General features: G+C 48.1%; 1 protein-coding gene across 6 annotated transcripts in view; it reads left to right on the forward strand.

The window, feature by feature from the left end:
• The window catches only part of LOC309537285 (mitochondrial peptide methionine sulfoxide reductase-like), a 41,163-nt gene that overhangs the window by 15,631 nt on the left and 1,399 nt on the right, over nucleotides 1–24,133 (forward strand). For 3 of the 6 annotated variants that reach the window (XM_082232103.1, XM_082232105.1, XM_082232102.1), the window contains 4 exons: nucleotides 909–977; nucleotides 1,620–1,739; nucleotides 8,556–8,660; nucleotides 15,305–15,411. In XM_082232103.1, coding sequence (XP_082088229.1) covers nucleotides 909–977; nucleotides 1,620–1,739; nucleotides 8,556–8,660; nucleotides 15,305–15,411 — 401 coding nt within the window. The remainder of the gene's footprint in view (nucleotides 1–908; nucleotides 978–1,619; nucleotides 1,740–8,555; nucleotides 8,661–15,304; nucleotides 15,412–24,133) is intronic. The other 3 variants (XM_082232106.1, XM_082232104.1, XM_082232107.1) reach the window with 2 other exon arrangements.

A 24,133-nucleotide genomic window follows, 5' to 3' on the forward strand; every position in this document is an offset into this window, starting at 1 on the left:
AGTTGGAAGAGACCACAAGGGCCATCGAGTCCAACCCCCTGCCAAGCAGGAAACACCATCAGAGCACTCCTGACATATGGTTGTCAAGCCTCTGCTAATAAGAGATACATCCATGGAGGATAAGGCTCCGCTGTTGGTGAGCCTTTGGCCTGGTCTCTTTTTATGTTCTTCAGTACATTCTGCATGGCAGATCTTGAACTGGCAAAGCGGGTTGGAATAGATGACCCTCAAGATCCCTTCCAAACATATGATTCTATGATAGTAGGTGTATACTGCAAGGATAGCCAAGGTGATACCTTCTGGATGTTGTCAGAATAAAGTTGATCAACACTGATGATGGTCCATGCTGTCTGGGACTGTTGTGAGCTGGAGAGAGCAAGAAATAACAACAACAACAACAACAACAACAACAACAACAACAACAAACAACTTATAGTGGCGGGGCCTCCCCAGCCACTCTGGGCGGCTCCCAACAGAATATTAAAAACAAGATAAAACATCAAACAATAAAACTTCCCTAAATAGGACTGCCTTCTAAAAGTTAGATAGCTGTTTATTTCCTTGACATCTGATGTAAAGGTGTTTCAGAGGGTGGGAGCCACTACCGAGAAGGCCCTCTGTCTGGTTCCCTATAACCTTGCAGTGAGAGAACAACCAGAAGGCCCTCAGAGCTGGACCTCAGTGTCTAGGCAGAACAATGGGGGTGGAGATGCTCCTTCAGGTATACTGGGCTGAGGCCATTTAGAGCTTTAAAGGTCAGCACCATTTGCTACCCCTGCGTATAGGATTGCAGTGTGCAGTCTCAGTGGTGTAAGCCCCACTGCACTGTTTTGTGATCCTTGTTGTGACCCAGCTCCTGGAGACTTAGTGAGGAGATTTTCACATCTTTTTCTCTTTCCTCCTGCCAGCCAGCCATGCCGTCAACAAAAATCCAATGTACCCACCATTCCCGGAAGGAATGCAGATGGCAATATTTGGTACGTGACTGGTTCTTGCTTCGTGGCCAGGTTTGAGTACAATTTCTCTCTGCCCCCGTTGAGTTTCAGTACTGGCTGTCCTCAAATCTTGCCCTAGAACAGAAAGTAATGAAATGAATCCAGAAATCATTTGGCCCACCGATGGACAGCTATGATTTCCCTGCAAAGAGAACTGTAGCTTACCCTCGCAGTTGCAGTTCTTGACACCCATAATCAGTGATACATGCCCCAGTTTCTTTGGGGGAAAGCCATGACTTTTCAAAGGGCATAAGAGTCCTTTAAATTTATTGTGTAGGTGTGACCTGAGACAGCCATGGTGTGTTTGCTGAATGCATGAAGCATGCTCACTGGCCCTGCCCACTTCCTCTGCCCCTAGGTGTTGGCGCTAGTTTGAAAGGAGCCTTATGTGTATTGACACCCCCGTCATCCCTGACATTGAATCTGCCGTGGTTGGGGTGGAGCCAAGAGACATGGTCCCACCCCCTTCTGCATATTCAGTGAACACATTGCCTGGGGCGGGGAAACATCAGCACACACCCTTCATAGCAGTGATAAAATGCTGGAACAATTCAAAATTCCAAGAATTCTTTCTGCAGCCTATTCATAATGTTTGGGTTTTCTCCTACCTCTTTCTCTACCCAGGCATGGGGTGTTTCTGGGGAGCGGAGAGAATGTTCTGGAAGCTGCCGGGTGTCTTCTCCACCCAGGTGGGCTTCTCAGGAGGGTTTACCCCCAACCCTACCTACAAGGAAGTCCGCAGTGGTGAGTGCTTTTTCTCCCCACCTCTCTTAGTCCTTGTGGAGGGTTTTGGTTATGATCTTCTTGCCTAGTTAACCTGCGAGGTAACATCCCAACATGCAGTTGCAATCAAAATTATCCAACCTCCTTTGCAAATCCAACCCAATTTACATGCTTTCAACTGTTTGCAATAAGCAAATCAAACAAACGCAATTGAAATGAGCAGACCAGGTCTGAGACTCTAAAGCAGGAGACTTTAAATCTTATGGCCCAGCAGACATTGTTGGACTCCCATCATCCCCAGCCAGCATGGCCAATGGATGATGGGAGTTGTCCAGAAATAGCTGCAGGGCCACATGTTCCCCACTGCCAGGCAAGCCTTTCTGGGGAAGGCATTGTGTAAGCAAGATGCCAACAAAAAGGCTGTTTTCCTAGCAGCCACCCACTTCTCATTCCATTGGGCAAGGTATCTAAGGAAGATAAAACCAGCATATGTTTGCATGTTTTACGTACTTAATTCTGGTTCTGGAGCCCACAAGAAGTGGCAGGCTGCCCTTCCTCTGAGGTTTTTAAGCAGTGGTTGGATGGCTATCACTCACGTATGATCTAGTTCAGGCATCCCCAACCTTTGGCCCTCCAGATGTTTTGGACTATAATTCCCATCATCCCAGACCTGTTAGCTAGGGATCATGGGAGTTGTAGGCCAAAACATCTGGAGGGGCGCAGGATGGGGATGCCTGATCTATCTGATATTCCTGCATTGAAGTTGATGACAACCCTACAATTCCATGACAGTTTGGTACCCAGAAGACTGGAGCCCCATCTCCTGCCTATTGGTAACCAGTCGCCTGGGACACTTCTGCATTACAGAGGTCAACCAGGCAAGAATACCAATCTGCTAAGAACAGGCATAGGACTCAAAAGTAGAGGTGGGGACCTCTAGGGTTGTTGGGACTCTCAACTTCCATCAGTTCTAAAGTAGCACAGCCAATGGCCAGGGTTGATGGGAGCTGTGGTTCAACAACATCTGGAAGGCCATGTTTTGCCTCACCTCTGCTCTAACCGAGAGGTAGCCCTCTGGATATTCTTGGATGATAACTTCTATCATGCCTGACTGTTGGTCCTGATGGGAAACTAGGAACGTCAGGAGTGTGCACTTCACTGGCTAGTCCTGCTGGAGAGAAGAAGCTGTTGAGGTGCCCCTCTTCCGAAACATTAGCATCAACTTGCATGTTTGGCTTGGTAAAGGGAAGTCTCCTTGGCCTTTATTGGGCCTTCCCATCAGAATCTGGAGCAGCTGTGGGAGGTGTGAGGGCCCCCCGTTGTTAATGAGAGATAGCACTACCCATTTAGTAATATCAGTGCAGGATGTGGCTGCCCCATTTTCCCCTCGGCACGCCAATGCATTTATTGGTGAAGTTAATCCCCCCCGCCCACAACATCCCCAACCTGGATCAATCAGAACAGACGGTTTTGCAGCTTATCTGTGAAAACATTTTGAGTGCTGGTACAGGGGATTATCTGTCTGCAAGAAATATTATCCACGTCTGTTGTCTACATTCTGGGTATTAACACAATGCAGCTGGGAAAAGGAGGGGCTTTAATTATTTTATTTATGGGAAAGTATTTCTAGGCTGCTATATTATAAACTTTCAGGGCGCGATGTACTGTGAAAAAAACACGGTTTAAAACAATACAAATAACCATTAAAGGGACTGGCTAATTAAATGGATGAAAAGACCTATTGACATAATAATAATAATTAATAATAATTTTATTAATTTATACCCTGCCCATCTGGCTGGGTTTACCCAGCCACTGTGGGTGGTTTCCAGCAAAATATAAAAAAGAATGCTATGTCAGACATTAAAAACTTCCCTGAATGGGGCTGCCTTCACATGTTTTTTAAAAGTTGTGTAATTCTTCTATCTCCTTTTTAAAAAATGCTTTTTAAAAATGCCTGAAAGTCCAGAGGGAATATATGTGCTGAATCTCTGCTAAAGTTGTCTCCCACAGCAAAGGGTGGACCACACTAAATGCCCAAACTTTCAGTTGAGGCCATTTTGGTTTCTGTAACATGCACATAAGCTTACAGCGCTCCTCCGGATGATCTCAGTGATCGAGCAGGAATATAATGGCTCAGGTTTTCCTTAAGGATCTCTCTCTCTCTCTCTCTCTCTCTCTCACACACACACACACACACACTTACCCCCCCCCCCAGGAAGAAGTAATCTGAAGAGATTACAGTGGGTCATGCAGGACTCGGAGTGAATGCCTGACAAAATTTTCATGTAAACCAACGATAAATATTCGTTGGATTTTGGATAGCGTTCTGCCCACAGCTACTGCTGTCTGGTTGGCAGCCATTTTTGTACAAATGTAATTTGATTCTTTCTCTCCGGTTCCGACCATAGACTTGACCAAACCTGCCTATCATAGATAAACTATGGAGTTTGTTCCCACAAGAGGCAGAGATGCCCACCAAAAACATGGGCAAATCTATGGAGAACACGATGGTTCACCAGCATGGAAACCCATGCTCTGCACTGCTTTTTTGGGCAGAGCTGGGCCCAGAGGGTGCCCAGGAGGAGGCGGCGGCTCAGGCACCCTGCAGCCTCAAGTGCTGCTCAGGGGTGCCATGCCCCCCTTCCTACGCAACTGCGGTGGCTACTAAACCGCATGGATATGTTTGGAGGTCATGTGCGACTGAATACCAGCTGCTGGAAACTGCAGGAGGATTGGGTGCTGTGGCGCACAGGTCCTTGTGGGCTTCTCAGGGCATCTAGGGAGGTTGAATAGCAGAAGAATGTTGAAAGTACTTCTCCATAGATTTATGGAAATTGCTCCCACAAGAGGTTGTAGCGATGACCACCAAATTTGAGCAGCTTAGAACAATCTTTAGAACAATCCACTCCTGAAGCCAGCAAATACAGGACTCCTCATAGTATACTCACAAGTCTGGCAGGGAAAAGCCACCTCTTTTTCCTTAGTATCTGTTAACAATTTATATTTTATCCTTGCTTTCTTCCCCTGCCAGATAAATTTTGAAATATCTTTCTGCCATTGTTTGAAGTGTCCTGCTCCACTGATTACTGGAATTGACTGGAATAGAAAAATAACATTATTGGCAATACAATCATTTTTATTACTGATATCCTTCCCCACAATGATACATTCATCCTCCCCCATACCTCCAAATTTCTCTTTATTTCTTTCCAAGTAGCTATATAGTTGTGTTCAAAGATATTTATAGTCTTTGCTGTCAACCATACCCCTAAGTATTTCACCTTTTTTCTATTAACAGTTCTGTTTTTTGTCATAAGTCCTTTTTGTGTTGTTCTGTCATATTTTTTTACCAACACTTTTGATTTGTTTTTATTTAACTTAAAGAACGAGAGGATTAGACAAATGGAGGATGAGGCACTCTGTGGCTTCTACACACAATGGCTGTGTTCTACCTCCCCTGGCAGAGGGACAAATCGGAATCCCAGTCACTTGGTGTCAGAAGTGGGGAGGGAGCTGCTGCCCTCAGGTCCTGCTTGCTGCATCCCCATCGGCATCTAGTTGGTCACAGTGAGAACAGGATGCTGGTCTAGAGGAACCACTGGGCTGATCCAGCAGGGCTGTCCTTATCTCTTGCCCTCCTAATGAAACGGTAGTCTTGTTTGCTATTGCTGTGCTTGGCTCTTTGGGGTAGCAGCTCTTTTGCCCGGCCTTGCTGAACACACCCTTCCCAGTCGACTCTCCTTCTCTGCTGGTTGGCTGGCTGCAGATAAAAGAAGGCAACAGACTCTTATCTCTTCATCCTCCCCATACATACATACTGTGTTGGGCTGTAAATGTAGCAGAGATGCATCTGATTATAACCTGTCTCTGAGCTTAACCCTTCCCTAACTGGGCTGAGATGATGCATCTCCAAAGAGAGAGAGAGAGAGAGAGAGCGCGCGAAGAGTATCCCTCTCTTGCTTTTCAAATTTAAGTCTGTATCTGCTCCCTGGGTGCCATCTGGGAGGAAAGGAGACTAGGAGATCCTTTGGCATCTCTGGGGAGGAGAAGCGAGGCCTGATCTTAAGTAATACTGGTGCAGATGTTAAAATCCCCAGCTCAGGATTAAATGTCTTATTTTTGGTTAGGACTCAGATATGGGGAACCTGTGGCCGCCCCCTGGATGTTGCTGGAAAACAACTCCCACCAGTCGCTGCAATGACTCCACATATGGCAACCAAAAAGGGATAAATACTGTATTGTGTTAAGTGAGTAGGGAAGGAGGCTCAGTTGCCTTGCAGGAAACCACTTGGTGTTAGCACCCTATAGAGCTTTCTTATCTAAAGGGGTCAGTCGGCATCATTTCCCTTGCCCATATTTACAGTCAGTGTCAGTGTCAAAAGGCGGCTTCGTTGGGCAACTGCTGAAGCCCACCCACACCCCTACAAGGGTCCTGCTGTTTCCACCCAGGGCCTCACAGACCTGCTCTTCCTCCTTGCTTTTGCTACCTGGCTTATTACAGAATGCAGCCTATGCACAAACCAGATGATCTCGTCGCCCCAAGCAGGGCTGGCATCATGAGTTGGCACCTGGCAAGCCCCTCTCTAGTAGCAGGGCTGTCTCAGCTTAGCTCCCTATGGCCTGTCTTCATTGCCTCTGCTCCACATTCCTGTTCGACTGCCCTCTCCTGGTGCACAAGCAACGACAAGAGCAGCAAGCAGCCTCTGCTTGCTTTGACCTCTCCATCTGGATAGACTGGGCCTTGGAGGGTGAATTGGCAGTGATAACAAATGAATGGACAGGTGATGACAGGAGCAATAGTACTGGATTACTAGAGTAGAGAGGGCCTGTCCCAGAATCTGGGTTTGGCCCAGTTCTTTATTACCACTGCAAAATGGTCAGGGCATAACCCGGTGGTTTATTTTACCCCCTGCACCCCCAGTGCAGTGTACCGAAGGACCTTCTCCTTCATCCTTTACCTACAGGTAGTTTTGCAGCAAAGCTCAATCAGCACACCCAGGCAGGCAAAACTGGCTTAACTGTGGCTGTGCTTCAGATCATAGTGGTGACATCAGTTCCCCCCGCCCCACCCTGCCCTGGGCTTGTGCCTATCCGTGCTCCTTCTGCTTTTGCCTTTCAAGGCTGTTGGAGGAAAAGTTTTGCCAAACAGTGTAGGGATTCTGGCGTGCAGCTATGCAGTGCCTCCTTGGGTGCAGCAGAGGGCAAGAGATGCATGGCCGTGCGCATCGGCACGCTGCAGCAGCCTCGAGATGCAGGCCTATTTTGAGGCTGCAGCTGCAAATCCCTCTCTGCCGCAGGGGAGTGTGATTCTCAACACACACACACTTTTGTGTGTGTGTGCTGGAGGGAGGAGTGTTGCTTTACTAGCATGGCTGCTCCCCGAGCCACACATCTCCTTGCTCTGCCTGCAGACCTTGGCCTGCCAAGCAGGAGAGGACGGGGAGCAGGGATGGGAGTGGGAAGGCTTTGCCCTTCCCTTCTGCTTGCGGTCCCCACCTTAACGCATCCTGGGCAAAAGAGCCTGTGGCTGTTCCCCATCTGCTCCTCCCCATCCGCCTGTATATAGGGCAGCTCTCAGCAGGCGCTAGTGGCTCGCTCTGCTGCCTTGCTCATCACATTGCATGGTAGCCCCTCCTTTTCCTCTTAATTACCGTGTGAGGGGCAGCAGGTTTGCTTGAGCAAAATTAACTGGAAACTGCTCAAGGGAAATGGCCTCCCTAGAAGCATCTCCAGCCCTGTTGGGGTGGGAGGGGTGGGGGAGGTGTTGCGGTAGTGAGCACCGCTCTCCCCCATCCCCATCCCGACTTTTCAGCTACTACCAATAGGGAAGGAGGCTCCGGGTTAACCCTTGCAGCATTGCTTGCCGTGGTTCTGTCTTCCCTAATCTACCCGCATGCATAAAATTTTGCTCAGTACTGTTAAGGCGGATGCAGGATTTGTTTTGCTTTGGGGGGGGGGAGTTCAGCCATCAGTTGTTTCAGAGTTTGGAGATTTGGAGAATATCGGGGTGGCATGCAGAAATGCGATGCAAAACATAATGCAGATCATAGAACAGTTTGGTGAGGCTTACTCCGCGTAATGCAGATGCGGTCCTATACGCTGGCATAGCGGGAGAAGAAGGAGGGCCTGCTGGATCAGGCCAGTGGCCCATTAAGTCCAGCATCCTGTTCGCACAGTGGCCAGTCAGGGAAGCCGGCAAGCTGGACCTGAGCACAATGGCCACATTGCCTTCGCTGACCTGGATCTTGCGTAGCGCTAAGCCAAACTGTGCTGCTGCCATGCTGTTGAGGGCTAAGCTATGGTTTGGCTTACTGTCACGCCCGAAGCCAGGTTCGTGGTTTGTCTTGCTCCAAATGCCTCACAATCTGTAAGCGAGACTTGTCCTTGGCTTGCTTCTCATGGTTTGTTTTCGGGAGACCAACCATGAGCCTAAATTCAGATATGAAGCTAAGCCAAACCATGGGGTAGCTGTCGGTATCACGGTGGCAGCTGGACCAAGGGAAGAGCAAAGCGGCTATTTTCTAAATGTGCATGCTTGCACGTTCATGCTTCTTGGTGCTGATCCCAGCGGCCTTGCTGTAAGCTCTGGTCAGCCACTAGGGGCAGATATCAGCTGTTTTGGCCCACAGGCCAGACTTCCCAACTTGGAATTCTGTAGCGCAGCTGAACCCTGCCCAGAACAGGCTAGTTGTGAGCACCAGTCAGCTGATGGGCACTACAGCAATCCCTCCTGGGAACGGCGCTTACAACAAGCCACTGTGCTAATCCAAAGGAGCAAGGGAATTTTCAGGCTTACGGAATAACAATCTATTCCTCCACCTTCTTCGTTCCCAGGGATGACAGGACATGCGGAAGTGGTCAGAGTTGTGTTTGACCCACAGATCATCGGCTACGAGGACCTTCTCAGGTTTTTCTGGGAGAACCACGATCCAACCCAAGGTAACATCTCATGTCGGAGGAAAGGGAATGAATGAGAGCTCTAACTGGCCTAGATAGAGCAACTTTCCCCAACTCAATGTCAGAATTGTGTACCATGACCAACATCAGCTTGCAACAATTTCAAGCAAGAACCTTTCTCAGCCCAACCTGGAGATCCCTGGGATTGAACCTGGAGCCTTTTATGGGCAAAGCCTGTGCTCTTGTCACAGAGGTACAGACTTTCCATTTCTAGATCTGCAAGAATCTTAGTGGTCTGTAGTTATTTGCTGTCCCAGCACCATGAAGGGGGAAGCTGGGACAGTAATCTTGTAATGCTGGAGGCAACCTGTGGCCCTCCAGAAGTTGCTAGGCTGCAATTCCCATCATCCGTGACCAATGGCTGTGCTAAGTAAGCCATTTTTCTAAGTAGGGTGCCACCACAGAGCAGGCCCCGTCACTGGTTGCCACTCGCCTAACCTCAGGGTGGCGGCAGCCAAAGCAGGGACTTAAGGAATAGTCGGCTTCATGTGGGAGAGGGCAGATCTTTCAGCTATACCTTGCTCCCAAACCAAATAGAGCATTGTGCATAGAATGGCATGGAAGCTGATGAAGATGTCCTCGCCATGGTTTAGTAGTAGAGCACACCCATTGTCCCTGGTTTGACCCTCGACATCTCCACTTAGAAGAATCGGGTGATGTGAAAGACCTCTACCCGAGACAAAGGAGGGATGGAGCAATCTATTTCTGACATATGTCAATCCTGCATGTGTTAAGCCATAATCTGTTCTGCTCCACTCATCTATGATTTCCTACCCCTTTAAAAGAAGACCTGCATGAATATTCCCACTTAAATTTTCATTTTAACTAGTATTTACGTATTTTATTATCAAAATTGCATCTTTAAATGTTTATCCTTCTATATTGTGCAGCTTTGTTTCACCTTAAAATCACACATTTTAAGATTCCCCCCCCCCTTTTTTGAACAGAGAACTCTCGTTCCAGAATTCGGGAGATGTGACGGATAGTTGCATTGTGGTTTGCTCATTTGTCTGGGTAGGAGCAGAACAGGTTGGTGTGCATGAGGGTTCTATATCACTCGTAGATTCCTCAAGCATCCTTACCTGAGACCCTGGAGAGAAGCTGTCTGTCAAACCAGACACTAGTTGGGTTAGAAGTACAAACGATTTGACCCGGTCCATGGCAACTCCCAGCGTTCCTCAGCTTCCTTGGCTCTTGCTGGCAGGGGGACACGTGATGCGGCAAAGCTTGCGGATACTGTGTGGGTCTGGATCTGGGCAGAGTCTGGTTGGGCACTGCCTGGGAACTCCACCTCCGTCCCCTTGAGTCAGGCTATTCACCCAGGGAGGTTTTGCTAATGCCTCTTCTACGGGGTGGCTGTGTTTTGTTCGCAATCCTATAACGAAGCTTGTCAGGCTGCCTCCATTTTCAACCCTCTGCTTTTAAGGTAGTTGTCTCTTTAAGTGCCTTCCAGTCTCCCCCTCCCAAACACAGGGGTGAGGTGGGGAATGGTGAGGATGTTGAAGGGAGGGGGGCCATGGAAGGAGAAGGGAGATCAGTTGCAAAGAAGAGGGCAATGGGGACTTTTAATGTTCTCTCCCTCCCTCCCTCCATGTTAATAACCAGGAGGTGTGGGGGGGGAGGCCTGTTTGAAACCCGCCTCACGTCAACACTGAGTGACAGCAAGGGATAGGGGGAAGGGTTAGAGGCTTGGGGAAGGCTGAGCCTTTTTTTTTTTTTTTGTAATGAAGTGTAATTTTAATGAGGAGATTAGCATTCTCTCTGTGTCACCGGCAGGGCACTCCTCTGGGTTCGTAATTGCGTGTGGGTGCTTTAATGAGTTGTGTCTGCGTCGATGGCTTTATTTATTTTTTTAAAAAACCATTTATATCCCGCTCTTCCTCCCCAAGGAGAGTGCACACAGACACATACATGCATTAATATGTATACACATATATATGGTGCTTTTTTGTTGTTACAGTAAGTGCCACACTTTTAACATTTTTTGGGTGTGTGTGCTGGTACTACATACCTTTGAGTACCCCCAATGATATGATGATACGAGCATATGACATGACAAAGCTCACAGCTTATTACGGGGGCAGACAGTATTGAACTCAGACAGAGCCACTGTTGGACTTTGCAAGTTTGGAGAAGGTTACTGCCCACCCCGGCATCTCATAATGGTACCTTGTGACACCTGTCCACCACCTAACCACTAGGCAGCGCTGCCTCCAGCTTTGCTGACTCATCAGGGAACTTAGGAATCTGCCTTATACAGAGTTAGATCATTGGTCCGTCTAGCTCAGTATTGACTACACCGGTGTTTTTCAACCTCGGGGTCGCCAGTGTGGGTGGACTACAGTTCCCATCATCCTTTATTTACCGTTGCGCTAAGCAGACTGTGGATGATGGGAATTGTAGTCTACCCACATCTGGGAACCCAAGTTTGGAACTGTAGCATTGTAGAGTTGGAAGGGACCCTGAGGGTCATTTAATTCAACCCCCTGCAAACATAGGAATCTCAACTAAGGTTGCAGAACACTGCTCTACACTGAGAGGCAGCAGCTCTCCAGGGCTTCGGGCTTCCATGTTTATCTGTGATTCTCACAAAGCCTGCATTTAAACACATATTTTTGAATGTATTTTATGTCACATTTTGAAGTCATTTTGCTGTTTTTTTGAGTCAAGAATTGCATTGCAAAATTCAGAGCAGTATGAAATTCCCACTTGCCCGAGAAAGCTACATTCTGATCCACGCATTAGTTTAGGAAGTGCAAATGAGGTCATTTTTGTGCAGTATCAGGATTTGCAAAAAATGAATTCTTCAAGCAGCCGTCGGCATAAGAATGACTGATGTGTCCCTTAAGACATGCCTTAATAAATCCTTGACCATGAGGCCTAGGACGCTGTTGATATTCATTTAAAACTAAAACAAGTAAAAACATTCAAATACATCTGCAACCCATCATCATAATTCAACAAATAAAATCTTCTCCTTGAAAAACTGCATCAGATTAGCTGACCCAATTAAAATACCGGCTGATTTTTAAAAAAATCTTGGCAGTTAAAACAGAAAAAAACCTTCTTAAAAGTCTGGAAGGAAAGAAATGGCTTTGCTTGGTGCCAAAAAGAATTGCAAAGTTGGTGCCCAACGATCCTCTTTAAGGAGAGCATTCCACAAGCACGGGGCTACTACCGAAAAGACCCCTCTGCTTTTGCCACCCCCCAGATCTCAGCATGAACGGTACCTGGAGGATAGTTTCAATGCGGAGTCCAGGCTCCCTCGATATTCCACAGCCAGGCGGGCCCCGGCAGGCCCTCTTATAGCAGCAGCGGGCTCCGGTGGGCCTTTTGGAGGGTGAGACAGGCCCCTTTAGTCCTCGTCCCACCGTGTGTCTCACACACATGCTGTGTCCCCACCACCAGCAGCCTTGGGCGGTACCCAGGATGCCTGGTGTCCATGGATGACCTTAGGGCCTGGATAGCTTATATGGAGAGAAACTCTCCATAGGATATTGGGCCCTCATGCTGTGTTAAGACAGCACCTTGAATTTGGCCTGGGAATGTAATGGCAACCAGTGAAATCAAAGGCAGGCACAATACGTTCCTGTTGCCTAATCCCTGTGGGTTTACCTCGCTTGCCTAGGCAGATTTGTGCAGTAGCATCCTGGAAACGGCAACGCTGGTCCATGCAAACTGCCAGCTGATGGCTTCTTCCTCATGGAAGCTGTTTTGTAGGAGCGAGCCCAGCTCCTTAGTCCAGAGCTATAAGCACATGCCAGGAATACCATTGTTACATAATAAGAGCTGTGCTGGATCAAGCCAAAGGCCAGTCTTGCTCAGCATCGTCTTCTCACAGTGTCCAACCAGATGCCTGCAGGAAGCCTGTGAGCAGCAGCAACTCCCCCCCCCCCCACTTCTGGTATCTGGTGACTGGGATTCAGATCTCCTCTGCCAGTGGGAGTAAAACAGAGCCATTGAGGCTAATGGACATCAATAGCCTTGCCTTCCATGGATTTGTCTAATCATCCTTTAAAGCCACTCAAGATTGAGGTCATCACTGTGTCTTGTGAGAGCGAATTCCATAATTTAACTCTGTGCCTTGTGACAAAGTATTTTCTTTAATCTATCCTGGATCCTCAAAACACAGTCAGCTTCGTTGGTTGCCCCTGAATTCTGGTGTTATAAGAATTCTCCCCATCGTGCATCAATTTATTCATCTTTTGCATGTCCCCTCCTTCTTGCCTTTTCTCTCTCAACTAAAAAGACCCCAGTGTTGCAACCTCTCAAGTCACTTCAGTTCTTTGATCATTTTGGTTGCTCTTTCCTGAACCTTTTCTAGCTCTACAATATCCTTTAAAAAAAAACAAAAAACCATCAACTTTTCTTTAGAACTATGTATGGGTAGAAAAACAAATTCTAATTGTATATATTCTTACTAGAGCAAGAATAGTGCTTGCAAAACTTGGAAAAGGAATTTGAGCCCCAACAGCATTGGGATCAAACTTGAAATCGTTAAATTGCCTATATGTGTGTTTGTGTGTGAAATTATAGATTAAATTGGCTCAGCAGGGACTCAGTAAATCAGTTTATAAGGCTAAATTTGGCTTTAAAAGAAGAATTATATGATTGTGATAACGGGAAAGGTTGGGGTGTTAAATTTGGAGTTAAAATCTATGAAAAAGAAGAATGATACTGTGTAAATAGTTGCCAAGTAGTGTTTTTTGTCATACGATAATATTTTTTTAAATCCGCTTTTTCCCTACCATGAGCGATTGTATAGACCATTGCCATGTCCTTAAGGAGGAGTACCATGAAGAGGAGTTCAGGGGATTAAAAAACAATAATAATTTTACAAGTTGTGTGTCTCTGCTTCTCAATTTGTATTTTGTTATTTTATGCACTGTGACTTGCTGCTATTTTTATTATAGTCTAGAAGTTATTTATTGTAATTGTGAAGAGTGAATTTCTGTTTAGCTATTTTTGGGTGGGGCTGATATTTAATTTTACTGCGTACTCTTATATCCTAATGGATTATTGAATATTACTCATATCAAATAAAGCAATATGAGTTGTTTATTTTAAAACTATGTTTTTATTATGACGTCTCTGCATTGGATCGGAGGTGTGCAATCTTTGTTGCTTCTTCAGCTTGTAAAACTGCCTCGCACACAATCATACAGAGAGGCAGTGTACAAATTACAAGTGAAATGGAAGTGAAATGAAATGTCCTCCTTTATTGGCCTACAGTGTCCCTGGTCCAGATAGGCCAGGCATAGGCAAACTTGGCCCTCCAGATGTTTTGGGACTACAACTCCCATCATCCCTGACCACTGGTCCTGTTAGGGTTGGGGGTGCCTGATCTGTTTCATATTCCTGCATTGAACCTGGTGACCCTCAGGGTCCCTTCCAACCCTACAATTCTGTGACAGTTTGGTACCCAGAAGACTGGAGCCCCATTTCCTGCCGATTGGAAAACCAGTCACCTGGGACACTTCTGCATTCCAGAGGTCAACCAGGCAAGAATACCAATCTGCTAAGAGCAGACATAGGACTCAAAAGTAGAGGTGGGGACCTGTAGAGTTGTTGGGATTCTCAACTTCCATCAGCTCCCATCATCCCTGACCACTGGTCCTGTTAGCTAGGGATAATGGGAGTTGTAGCCCCAAAACATCTGGAGGGCTGAGTTTGCCTATGCCTGAGATAGTCAGAGGGCTATAACTCAGTGTTAGACAGCATCTGATTTACATGGAGAACGGTGTAGGTTCAATTCCCAGCATCTCCAGGTAGGCATGAAATCCTGGAGAGCTACTGCCTCTCCATGTAGACAGTACTGAGATGGACAGAGCAGTAGCAGCATCCTGGTTCCAGCACACCACAAGAGTCCTTCCCTGCCCCATCTCTGGTAACATTGATCTCTCCAGTGTGGTGCTCCCTCCAGGCACTGCTTTCTCCCTGGGCTCCATTCTCTGTGTTCCAGATGAGGGCTTCGTAATATATTCACATTACGCAGACACAGGATCGGCTGGGCTGACAAGTCACACAGTGGGCACAGTGGAGTTGTTGTGCCTAGGTGATTAACAGCCTTTCCCATGAGAGGAATAGCAATTGTTTGCTCGTGGCTGGGAGGCAGAGGGGGCAGGGGGAAAGTGCGTCTGCATGGACACATGGGGGCAGGCCAGTGTTTGGTGAGGACGGTCAGCCGGGGGAAGAGCACAACTCAATGGGAGAGTATGCCTTTGGTTGGCTGAAGGTCTCAGGTTGAAAAGGAACAGTAGACCAGCCTTCTCTAGCCTGGTATCCTCCAGATGTGGTTGGACTCCAACTCCCATCATTCCTTACCAGTGGTGATGCTGGCTAGGGCTGATGAGACCTGGAGTTCCGCAACATCTGGAGGGCATCTGAGTAGAGAAGGCTGCTGTAGAGAATCCTGGGCTAGATGAACCAATAATCTCATCCCACCGTCCCTGACAATTGACCATTCTGACTGTGGCTGATGGGAGGGTGCCGCAATGGCTGCCCCGGCTTATACCCACAGACTCAATAGTTGGCTTAAGTGCAGAACTCCAGTTTTTATCAGTTGCTGCTGAACAAGGGTGGCTACCTTGCAAGTCTGCTCCCTTTAACAACGGCTTTCTTTCCAGGCATGAAGCAATATGAAGATGTCGGCACCCAGTATCGTTCAGCCATCTATCCCATTGGAGCTGAGCAGCTGGAATCTGCCCTGAGATCGAAGGAGATGTATGAGAAGGTATGGGAGATATGGGCATTTGGATGGGGGAAGGTTGGAGGGTAAGGACACCTTAAGTTGCCTTATGTGTCTGTTTTGCCCCCGTGTTAGCACCCTAAGGTCTGAGCCTAGGACCTGGGTAGATCATCTGCAGCTCCCATCAACCTCAGCCAGCATGGCCACTGGTCAGGGATCATGGAAGCTGTAGTCCAGCTACATCTGGAGGGGCTACTCCTGGGTTTGGTTCTTTTGCAGCCCAGCTATCTGACATCTTTCAGGTAGAGATTCCTGGGACTGCACCCAGGACTTGCGGTATGCAAAATGTGTCCTGCTATTGTCCCACTGTGCTCATACTCCTTGAGTCTGGTGCTAATGAAGAAGCCTGCTTAACAGCGGTTGTGACCCATAACCCTAAAATAAAGAGCTCAGCAGCTATTCTGCAGCCATGAAGCAAACCCTGAGAATGTATCTCATTTATGATCAAGGACTTTGTATACACCAGTGCAGAAACCCATTCAAGTGCAAAGTAAGATCTTGGTTTCAACACCCATCTTGCTTGCTTGCAATTATAATTGTGAAGATGGTCTTTGAAATATACTCGGAGTCGAGAGTGGATTTCATGCTCTTTATTCAGCTCATAGTGGTGAGGAGGAATGGAAGTTCCCCTAGAATGACTGCTTTATATACATTATTTACACAATGGGCCCAACGTGATTGGCTAATTCCGGGATTCTCCTGTTGGCCAATCAGGTTTCGGATTCACTTACACCTAGAGCTGGATTGGGTGGCTCCTGTGGACCAATCAGACTGCTGCATTCTGGATCCTATTGTTCTCGGAACAATCAGACTTTTGCATTCTGAATCCTATTGTTCTAGGACCAACCAGACTGCTGCATTTTGAATCCTATTCAACTCAGTACATAACAGTCTTAAAAGTGTGTGGGAAGGGAAGTTAGTGGAGCCTTCAAAACATTCATCACTGTGAAAGGTTCTCAGTCTTTGGCCACTTCCTGATACACATCAACAATGCTGCCTCTGTGGCAGATGGACGGGGTCTAAATATTAATAATTTATTATTATAATATCTTCCTGCAAAGGACTGCCATTGCCCCACACTGAACTGCCAATGCAAGCATTCACTGGCTTCCTTTGAGCTTTGAGGCCGTGAGCCAAATGCGCCGACCCACACCCCAATTGGCCCATGTTATGCTGGATGGGGCTGCTGGGACCTGGAGTTCAAAAAGGCTGCCTTGAACTGTTTGTGTCCTGACTATCCTGGGAAAACACACTTCCTATCCAAACTGCCAGGAGACTTAAGATCAGCAAATAAAGCCTTGCCGAGAGAACCATCGGGTGCAGAAGCTAGGCTGGCTGCTGTAAGAAGCAACATCTTCTCTGCAGGGGTCCTGGACCACTTGGACAATTCTCATCATCCCTGACCACTGATCCTGCTGGCAAGGGATGATGGGAGTTGTAGTCCAAAGACAGCTGGAAACGCAAGTTTGGGAAACCCTGCTTTAGAAGCTTGTGAGAGTCCATCTGTTGTCTTTTCAGGAGGCAGGGGGAAGAGGTTTCTGTTTTGCTGTGCCTTTGAGGGGCGGGGAGCAAAGCTCCTGTTAGCAGGATCCTGGTGCTGGGATCCGCCCCCCCCCCATGGCTTGTTCGCTTGTTAATATTGCTTAATATTTTAATCCCCCTTATGTAGGTTGATGTTGCCACCTGTTTGGGAAACCGGTGTTGAAAGGCGGTTTATAAAATCCCGTAAATAAAAGGGTCCCAGGGGAGATATTTGCCCGCTGTTTTGTTGCTGACATTTTCATAGGACCTGAGATACCAATGGGGCTTTTTTGGGGGGGGGACACAAACATGCCTTGTTTCTTTGCCCTCTGGTGAATAGGACTTGCCCTCTGAGCCATGCCCACAACAAAGGCAGGCGGGAGTGCGTGCAGATAATTGCTCCTCCAAGGCCATATGTGTACTATGGGCTGGAAAAGAGGGGTTGCGCCGGGGGCGGGGAGAGAGAATATGTTGGTTTCCTTGGCAACTTGCCACCGCGGCAATTGGCAGCTAGGGTGCAAAGGTCAGCGGCACAGGCAGGTGTAGCCTCTCCACCCACCACCCCTTTCAATGTGATTCATTGCTGTAAGCCGTTTGCCACCCCCCCCCCGGCCGCCATTGCAGAGGCAATTAAGGGCAACCCTGCTTGGAATCGGCACGTGCTGGGCAGACGTCGGCGTGTGCCTGAACTGGGGGGGGGGAGTTTGCGAAGATAGATGGGGCGCAGGGTGTTGGTGAGGGGGGTTTTGTAGGCAGAGCTGGTTGAACAGCAGCCTCTGGTGAGGAAAGAAGCTCCACATTTGAGGGCTGTTGGGAAGAGGTGAGATCAAGGGCAACATGGAAGACTTTGGGAAGCTTCCGTCTTCCTAGGTGGAGCCACAGTGAGATGCTTCTGATCATGGATGGACAAAAATCGGCCAATTTCAGTTTCTTAATATTTTCAATCTTAAGGTCTGTTCCCCACATTTCCACATCAGCTTGCAAATTTCAGTTTAATGTCCTCTTGGGTAGGCAAACTAAGGCCCGGGGCCAGATCCGGCCCAATCGCCTTCTAAATCTGGCTCGCAGATGATCCGGGAATCAGTGTGTTTTTACATGAGTAGAATGTGTGCTTTTATTTAAAATGCATCTCTGGGTTATTTGTGGGGCATAGGAATTTGTTCACCCCCCTCCCCAAGTTTAGTCCGGCCCCCCACAAAGTCTGAGTGACAGTGGACCGGCCCCCTGCTGGAAATGTTTGCTGACCCCTGTCCTAAATATTCACATTTTTGTGTGTGGTTTTGCCAAACGTGCATCTTTTCAAACAGGTTTTCCCTAATACGATGCATCTTTGATCCCCCGCATCTTCAGGTAGAAGGGAGAGACCCTCGCCTGAAATCCTGGCAAGCCTATGCTCCTAAGTCATAGCTGTCAACTTTTCCCTTTTCTTGCGAGGAATCCTATTTGGAATAAGGGAATTTCCCTTAAAAAAAGGAAAACGTTGACAGCTATGTCCTAAGTGCCAATGGGCTGCATCGAGTTAACCCTAGCTATAATAGGTTGGTTATTCTTCCATGCACCCAGAATATCTTCTTTTTTCACGCGTGTGTTTGTTTGTATGTGTCTCTGGCTACTCGGCGGCATAACTTTGAGACCAGAAACTGTCTCCGTCTTGGTGATCCCAAATATGACATGTCGCTCAGCTCTGCACTGCTGGCAGGTTTGCTTCCAACGGCCCATTAGTCATGCTAAGATATACCCCACCGGGGAGAAAATATTCAATAGCCCCCGTCCCAGAGGGTAGTGGGACAGCATGCTGCCTCTAGGAACAATCTGTTATTTATATATTCTGTTCTCCGCGGAGCCTAAATACTAGGCACTTTGCTCCCTGCTCCCTGGAGGGGCCCCTAGAGCTTTGCTCATCTGAGGCCTGCATGTGGCAGAAGACACATCTTAGCATTTATTAATAGCTCCAAGGGCAGGGAGCCTCCTTGCTGTCCAGAGCCACCTGGGATCCTGTCTCAATAGCATTGCCTTTTCCTACGGGGGCGCCTTCCCAACCCTGCTCTCATTTGCTTACTTAAGACCATCTTTATGCTGCTTGATATACCAGTAAAATAAAATAAAATTCTAAAGTGTGTACTGCAAATTAAAACACACATACGCACATATCTTTCCAAAATTTACAATAAAAGCATTGTTACAAGTCACTAGGAATAGTAGTAAAAAAAAAAGTACAGAAAAGCAATAAAGCTTTCCAGTTTTCAGAGAAAATGCTTTTGGAGGTTGGAGCAGGAGGTGTGTCTTCAAAAGATGACCAAAGCAGGTAACTGATGCTGATGACAGAGGCAGCAGCATGGAGGCAGGATCTGTGTTTCCCATTGGCAGCTGCTTGGGTGATCACAGATGGAAAAAGACATGGATCTCGAACCTTTAAGTGGTTGGGCATAAAGGGGGCACGGAAACCTCTTGCTTCCACCAGCCAATCTTGTTTGGCTTAGGGGTAAAGATGCAAGATACATGTGTTCATACACCCCCCACGCATCTATGCGCCCCCACAGCCACATGGCTGTTTTGGTGTCTGAACCAGTGGTGCATTATGCTGTTGAGAGTGCTTAATTGTACAAGGGCTTATGGCAGTCATTTATATGCTGCTCCTTTACTCCCTATAAAGCAGGGATCAGCAAACTTTTTCAGCAGGGGGTCGGTCCACTGTCCCTCAGACCTTGTGGGGGGGCGGACTATATTTTGAAGGGGGGGAATGAATGAATTCCTATGCCCCACAAATAACTCAGAGATGGATTTTAAATAAAAGCACACATTCTACTCATGTAAAAACATGATGATTCCCAGATGGTCTGCGGGCTGGATTTAAGCAGCTATTAGGCCAGATCCGGCCTCCAGGCCTTAGTTTGCCTACCCATGCTATAAAGGGCCTCTCTTCAGCAATCTTTGCTGGTGGCTGGTAAGAGATAGGTGGGTGATGGGCAGACCAGCAACATTTTTAGCTGCCACCAGGAGCACTCAGGTGGGAATGGGAACTTTGCATAGGTTCAAAGAGTTGCTCTGGGATGTTCTAGGATAGCGATAGTGATGCACTCCCTCCCTCATCCCCAATTTAGGGTGTGTTCTGTGTAGGCTAAAATATGGATTGTTTGATTGGTGGATTTCAAGGCTTCTAAACTGATTGTGATGCATAAATGCAGGCCCTGCTTTCATGCCATTGGATACCAGTTGCTGGTGGGCATCCTTGAAGCATCTGATTGGCTAATGTGGGAAATGGAATGGTGACTAGCCAACTCTTTGATGTGGTCCAGTGGGGGGGGCTCTTCTTTTGAATCTGACCCTTTATAAGAAGGGTAGGGACCCTTGGCCTAATGCTTTTCAGAGGAGGAGTCTGGAGGTAGGGAAGAAAGGTTGCGGGGGGGGGATAGGAAACAGGCAAACATGGGTGGAGTTATTGGGGTGGGGGCAGAAATGCCTCTGCAAGCATCTAGTTCAGGCTTGAGACAAGAGCAATTTGTCCTTTCCCTGGTAGCCCATGGGGTGGGGAGGAAGAACAGGCATGGGGGAGAGAAAGCGGGTAGGGGGGGGGAGAGAGAAGGTGGCAGCGAGAGAGAGTCAGTGACACACAGAGAAAGTGGGTGGCAGAGCGAAAGAGAAAAGGGGGGTGACACACAGAGAGAGGCGGTAGGGAGAGGCAGCGGCAGAGAGTCAGCTAGCAAGCAGGGTGGATGTATCCACTTCTATTCATCTCCACCCACTATCAGCATCCTGAAATGTGGCCCCTAATAGTTAAAGGTTCCCCATCACTTGTTTATGCCCTAGTGGTGCTTGTATGGGAACAGATGTACCTCCCAAAGCGCTACAGAGAAAGCAGTGCTGGATGAGGGAAAGTTCCTGGGGGCTGGAGATCAAAGAGGTGAGCTTTTCAATTAGTTCCGCCCATGCCAATCCTGCTAATAGAGAGAACAGGGGAGCAGGTGGGGGGAGGAGGAAGAAAATAAATTCCTTAGGATCTATGACCCCTGTAACATCCACAAGCACCCACATCACCCTGCACATTCTCTCTGTCTCTGCAAGCCTGCTTTCCGCTGCTCTTTTCCCGCTGCAGCTTCTCTGCCAGCACCAGGCCCAGCTGGGTTCCAGTTAATTAACTGTGTTGTCTTATCGGCTCTCTTGCACGCACCATCCGTGATGCCTGTGAATTAACTCTGCCTGCGATAAGCCTCATTGTTCTGAGCCCTGGAGAGCCATGCGCCTCCCTCCTCGCCTGCCTCCCTCTCAGCTGTTACGCACCCCCGCCCACCCCCCCACCCCGCCCAAAACATGTGCAGCCCAGTGTTGTTGGCTGGAAGCCCTCCAGAGTTGGCAGAGCCTTTGAAGTGGGCAGCATCCTTAATTGCATTTAAAGAGATGGCTGGGAAGCTGGGCTGCGTCTGCCCTCTCCCCCCCCTCCACGTTTCTCGTGATGCAGATCCCTCCCACTACTGCTGAAGACATCCATTGGCTTCTCCTCTCTTTCCTTACCATCACCTCCCTACGTGAAGGCCGCCAACCAGGAGGAGAGGGGGAAGCTGTACTTGGCACCAAGGCTTAAGAGGCTCGCTACCTCTATCGCTAAAGGGGAAAGGGTAGAGGAGATGCGGGAGGAAGCAGGCCAATCCCTCCTAAGCCCATCGGACGGAAGTAATTCGTTTTGACAGCGTCTGTCTCCTCCTACCTCCTTGCTTGAGAATTCGCCTAGAAATTTCAGTGCCGCTGAGTGTCTCCGAGCTTGACAGGGAGGCCCAAGATGGAAGTGGGAGGCAACGGCTTGCCGCCACTGCCGTTCTGTGGTCTTGCGGCAGGCGGTGGCTGCGAGCTGCCTGCCATTTTAATTATCCACAATGGCATTTATGGGAAATTTAAAATGGCGGCCAGCTGCGGTAAGCCCCAAATCCAGAGAGGGAAGGGAGCAATTTCAAAGCAGGCGTCGGCGCTAGTGGGCCCTCCTGGGGCATCAGAAGCTGCCTGAGGATGCAGAGTGGTAGTGCCAGCCATGGGTTTGAAGGCTGACTGAAACTTCAGCTATTGCTCTGCCCAGGTGAAAGCAGGGCACAGAGCACCACCCTAAATTTGGCACTGAAGAGTGAGTTAGCTTGCAAGGGCTACCAGAACAGTGATGGTGCTCTCCAGGCTGTCAGTGGACCCATCCACCCTGAATTTGTCCAATCACCTTCTAAAAGAAACGTGGTCGACCTGTGACCCCCACAGATATTGATGGAGTCCAGCTCCCATCAGCCTCAGCCTGACTGGGATGGTGGGATGTTGTTGTCTGGCAACATCTGGAGGGTCACAGGTTCCTCACCCCGTTCTAAAGTGATTGGAGTTACTGATCATCACCTCACTTTGCCAAAGTCCATCCTTCCCTATGCATTCAAGGTGGTTTGCATTAAACTGACAAAAATACAGTGGTACTTCGGGTTACAGACACTTCAATTTACAGACTCCGCTAGCCCAGAAATAGTACCTCGGGTTAAGAACTTTGCTTCAGGATGAGAACAGAAATTGCACGGCAGCGGCGCGGCAGCAGCGGGAAGCCCCACTAGCTAAAGTGGTACCTCAGGTTAAGAACAGTTTCAGGTTAAGAATGGACCTCCGGAACGAATTAAGTTCTTAACCCGAGGTACCACTGTATTCAATGCAAAAATAATAATGTTAGTCTACAAGACCTCGATAGTTAAAACACAAATTTGTAATAAGACGAGACAGACATAAAAAAATATTAGGCAATACCAATCCATTAAGCAATTCATCAAAACGTGCAATTTATAATTACTAGATCATAACATTTCCAGGCAACGTGAAAACATAAGTGACAGGCCGAGAAGTAACTCAATTAATGCAGATTGCAGGAGAATCAATCATGTAACAAATCCACAAGCCCAAAATGCACAGGAGCCACCGAGATTAAAAATGATATTAACTTAAGATTCCATGCACAAACCCCAGCTGATTAAATGTGCCGTGATATCCTCATCTTTCCTCTGTTCTCACCAGACCCCAACCATGTGGCAGTGAGTTTCACTGACTGAAAATGTGTTCTGTGAACAACTTGTATCTTGTCTGCCCTCCATCTACTGCAGGGGTGGGAAACCCTCTCCAGAGTCATTCCTTTCTGGATAACCTGCCAGGGCCACATGCCAGTCTGCGACCAGAGGCCAACACTGAGCAGAGCCTGCAGGATCAGGGCAATGGCCCATCTAGTCCAGGATCCTCTTCTCAAAGTGCCTGTGGGGAACCCTCAAGCAGGACCTGAAAGCAGGACCAAGAGAAAACCCTCTCCCCTCCCATGGTTTCCTGCAGCTGGTGTTCAGAAACATATAGCCTCCAACCATGGAGGCAGAACACAGCCATTGTGGCTGGTAGCCATTAGACAGTCTCATCCTCCATGAATTTGCTCAGTCCTCATGAAGCCATCCAAGTCGGTGGCCATCACTGCCTCCTGCAGGAGGATCAGGGACGCAGCTGGCACTGTGGTCTAAACCACGGAGCCTCTTGGGCTTGCCGATCGGAAGGTTGGCGGTTCAAATCCCTGCGACGGGGTGAGCTCCCGTTGCGCTGTCCCAGCTCCTGCCAACCTAGCAGTTTGAAAGGACACCAGTGCAAGTAGATAAATAGGTACTGCTGCAGCGGGATGGTAAACAGCATTTTCGTGCGCTCTGGTTTCCATCATGGTGTTTTGTTGTGCCAGAAATGGTTTAAACATGCTGACCACATGACCCAGAAAGCTGTCTGTAAACAGATGCTGGCTCCATTAGTCTGAAAGCGAGATGAGCGCTGCACCACATAGTTGCCTTTGACTGGACCTAACACTCCAGGGGTCCTTTACCTTTACCTTTTACCTGCAGGAGGAACAGGCTCGATAGTTTAATTACGCACTGTGTGGAGTATTTTCTTTGGTCTACCCAACATTCCGCTTCATTTGGTGCCCATAAGTTCTAAATTTTATAGCCTTCTGTCATGTCACCTTTCCCCTAAAGTCCTAAATGTGGCAACCTTTCTTCATAAGGAAGCCACTCCCATCCCCTTGACCATTTTGCCTGCTCTTTCGTCTCTTTTCCAGCTGTCCCGTATCCTTTTTGAGCTGAGGCAGCTAGAACTGTGCACAGTATTCCAAGTGCAGCCACCTTCACAGTCACATGGGCCATAAACTTGTGTTCTT

The sequence above is a fragment of the Podarcis vaucheri genome (assembly GCF_965113315.1).
Source record: "Podarcis vaucheri genome assembly, chromosome: 7".
In the NCBI taxonomy this organism is placed as follows: domain Eukaryota; kingdom Metazoa; phylum Chordata; class Lepidosauria; order Squamata; family Lacertidae; genus Podarcis; species Podarcis vaucheri.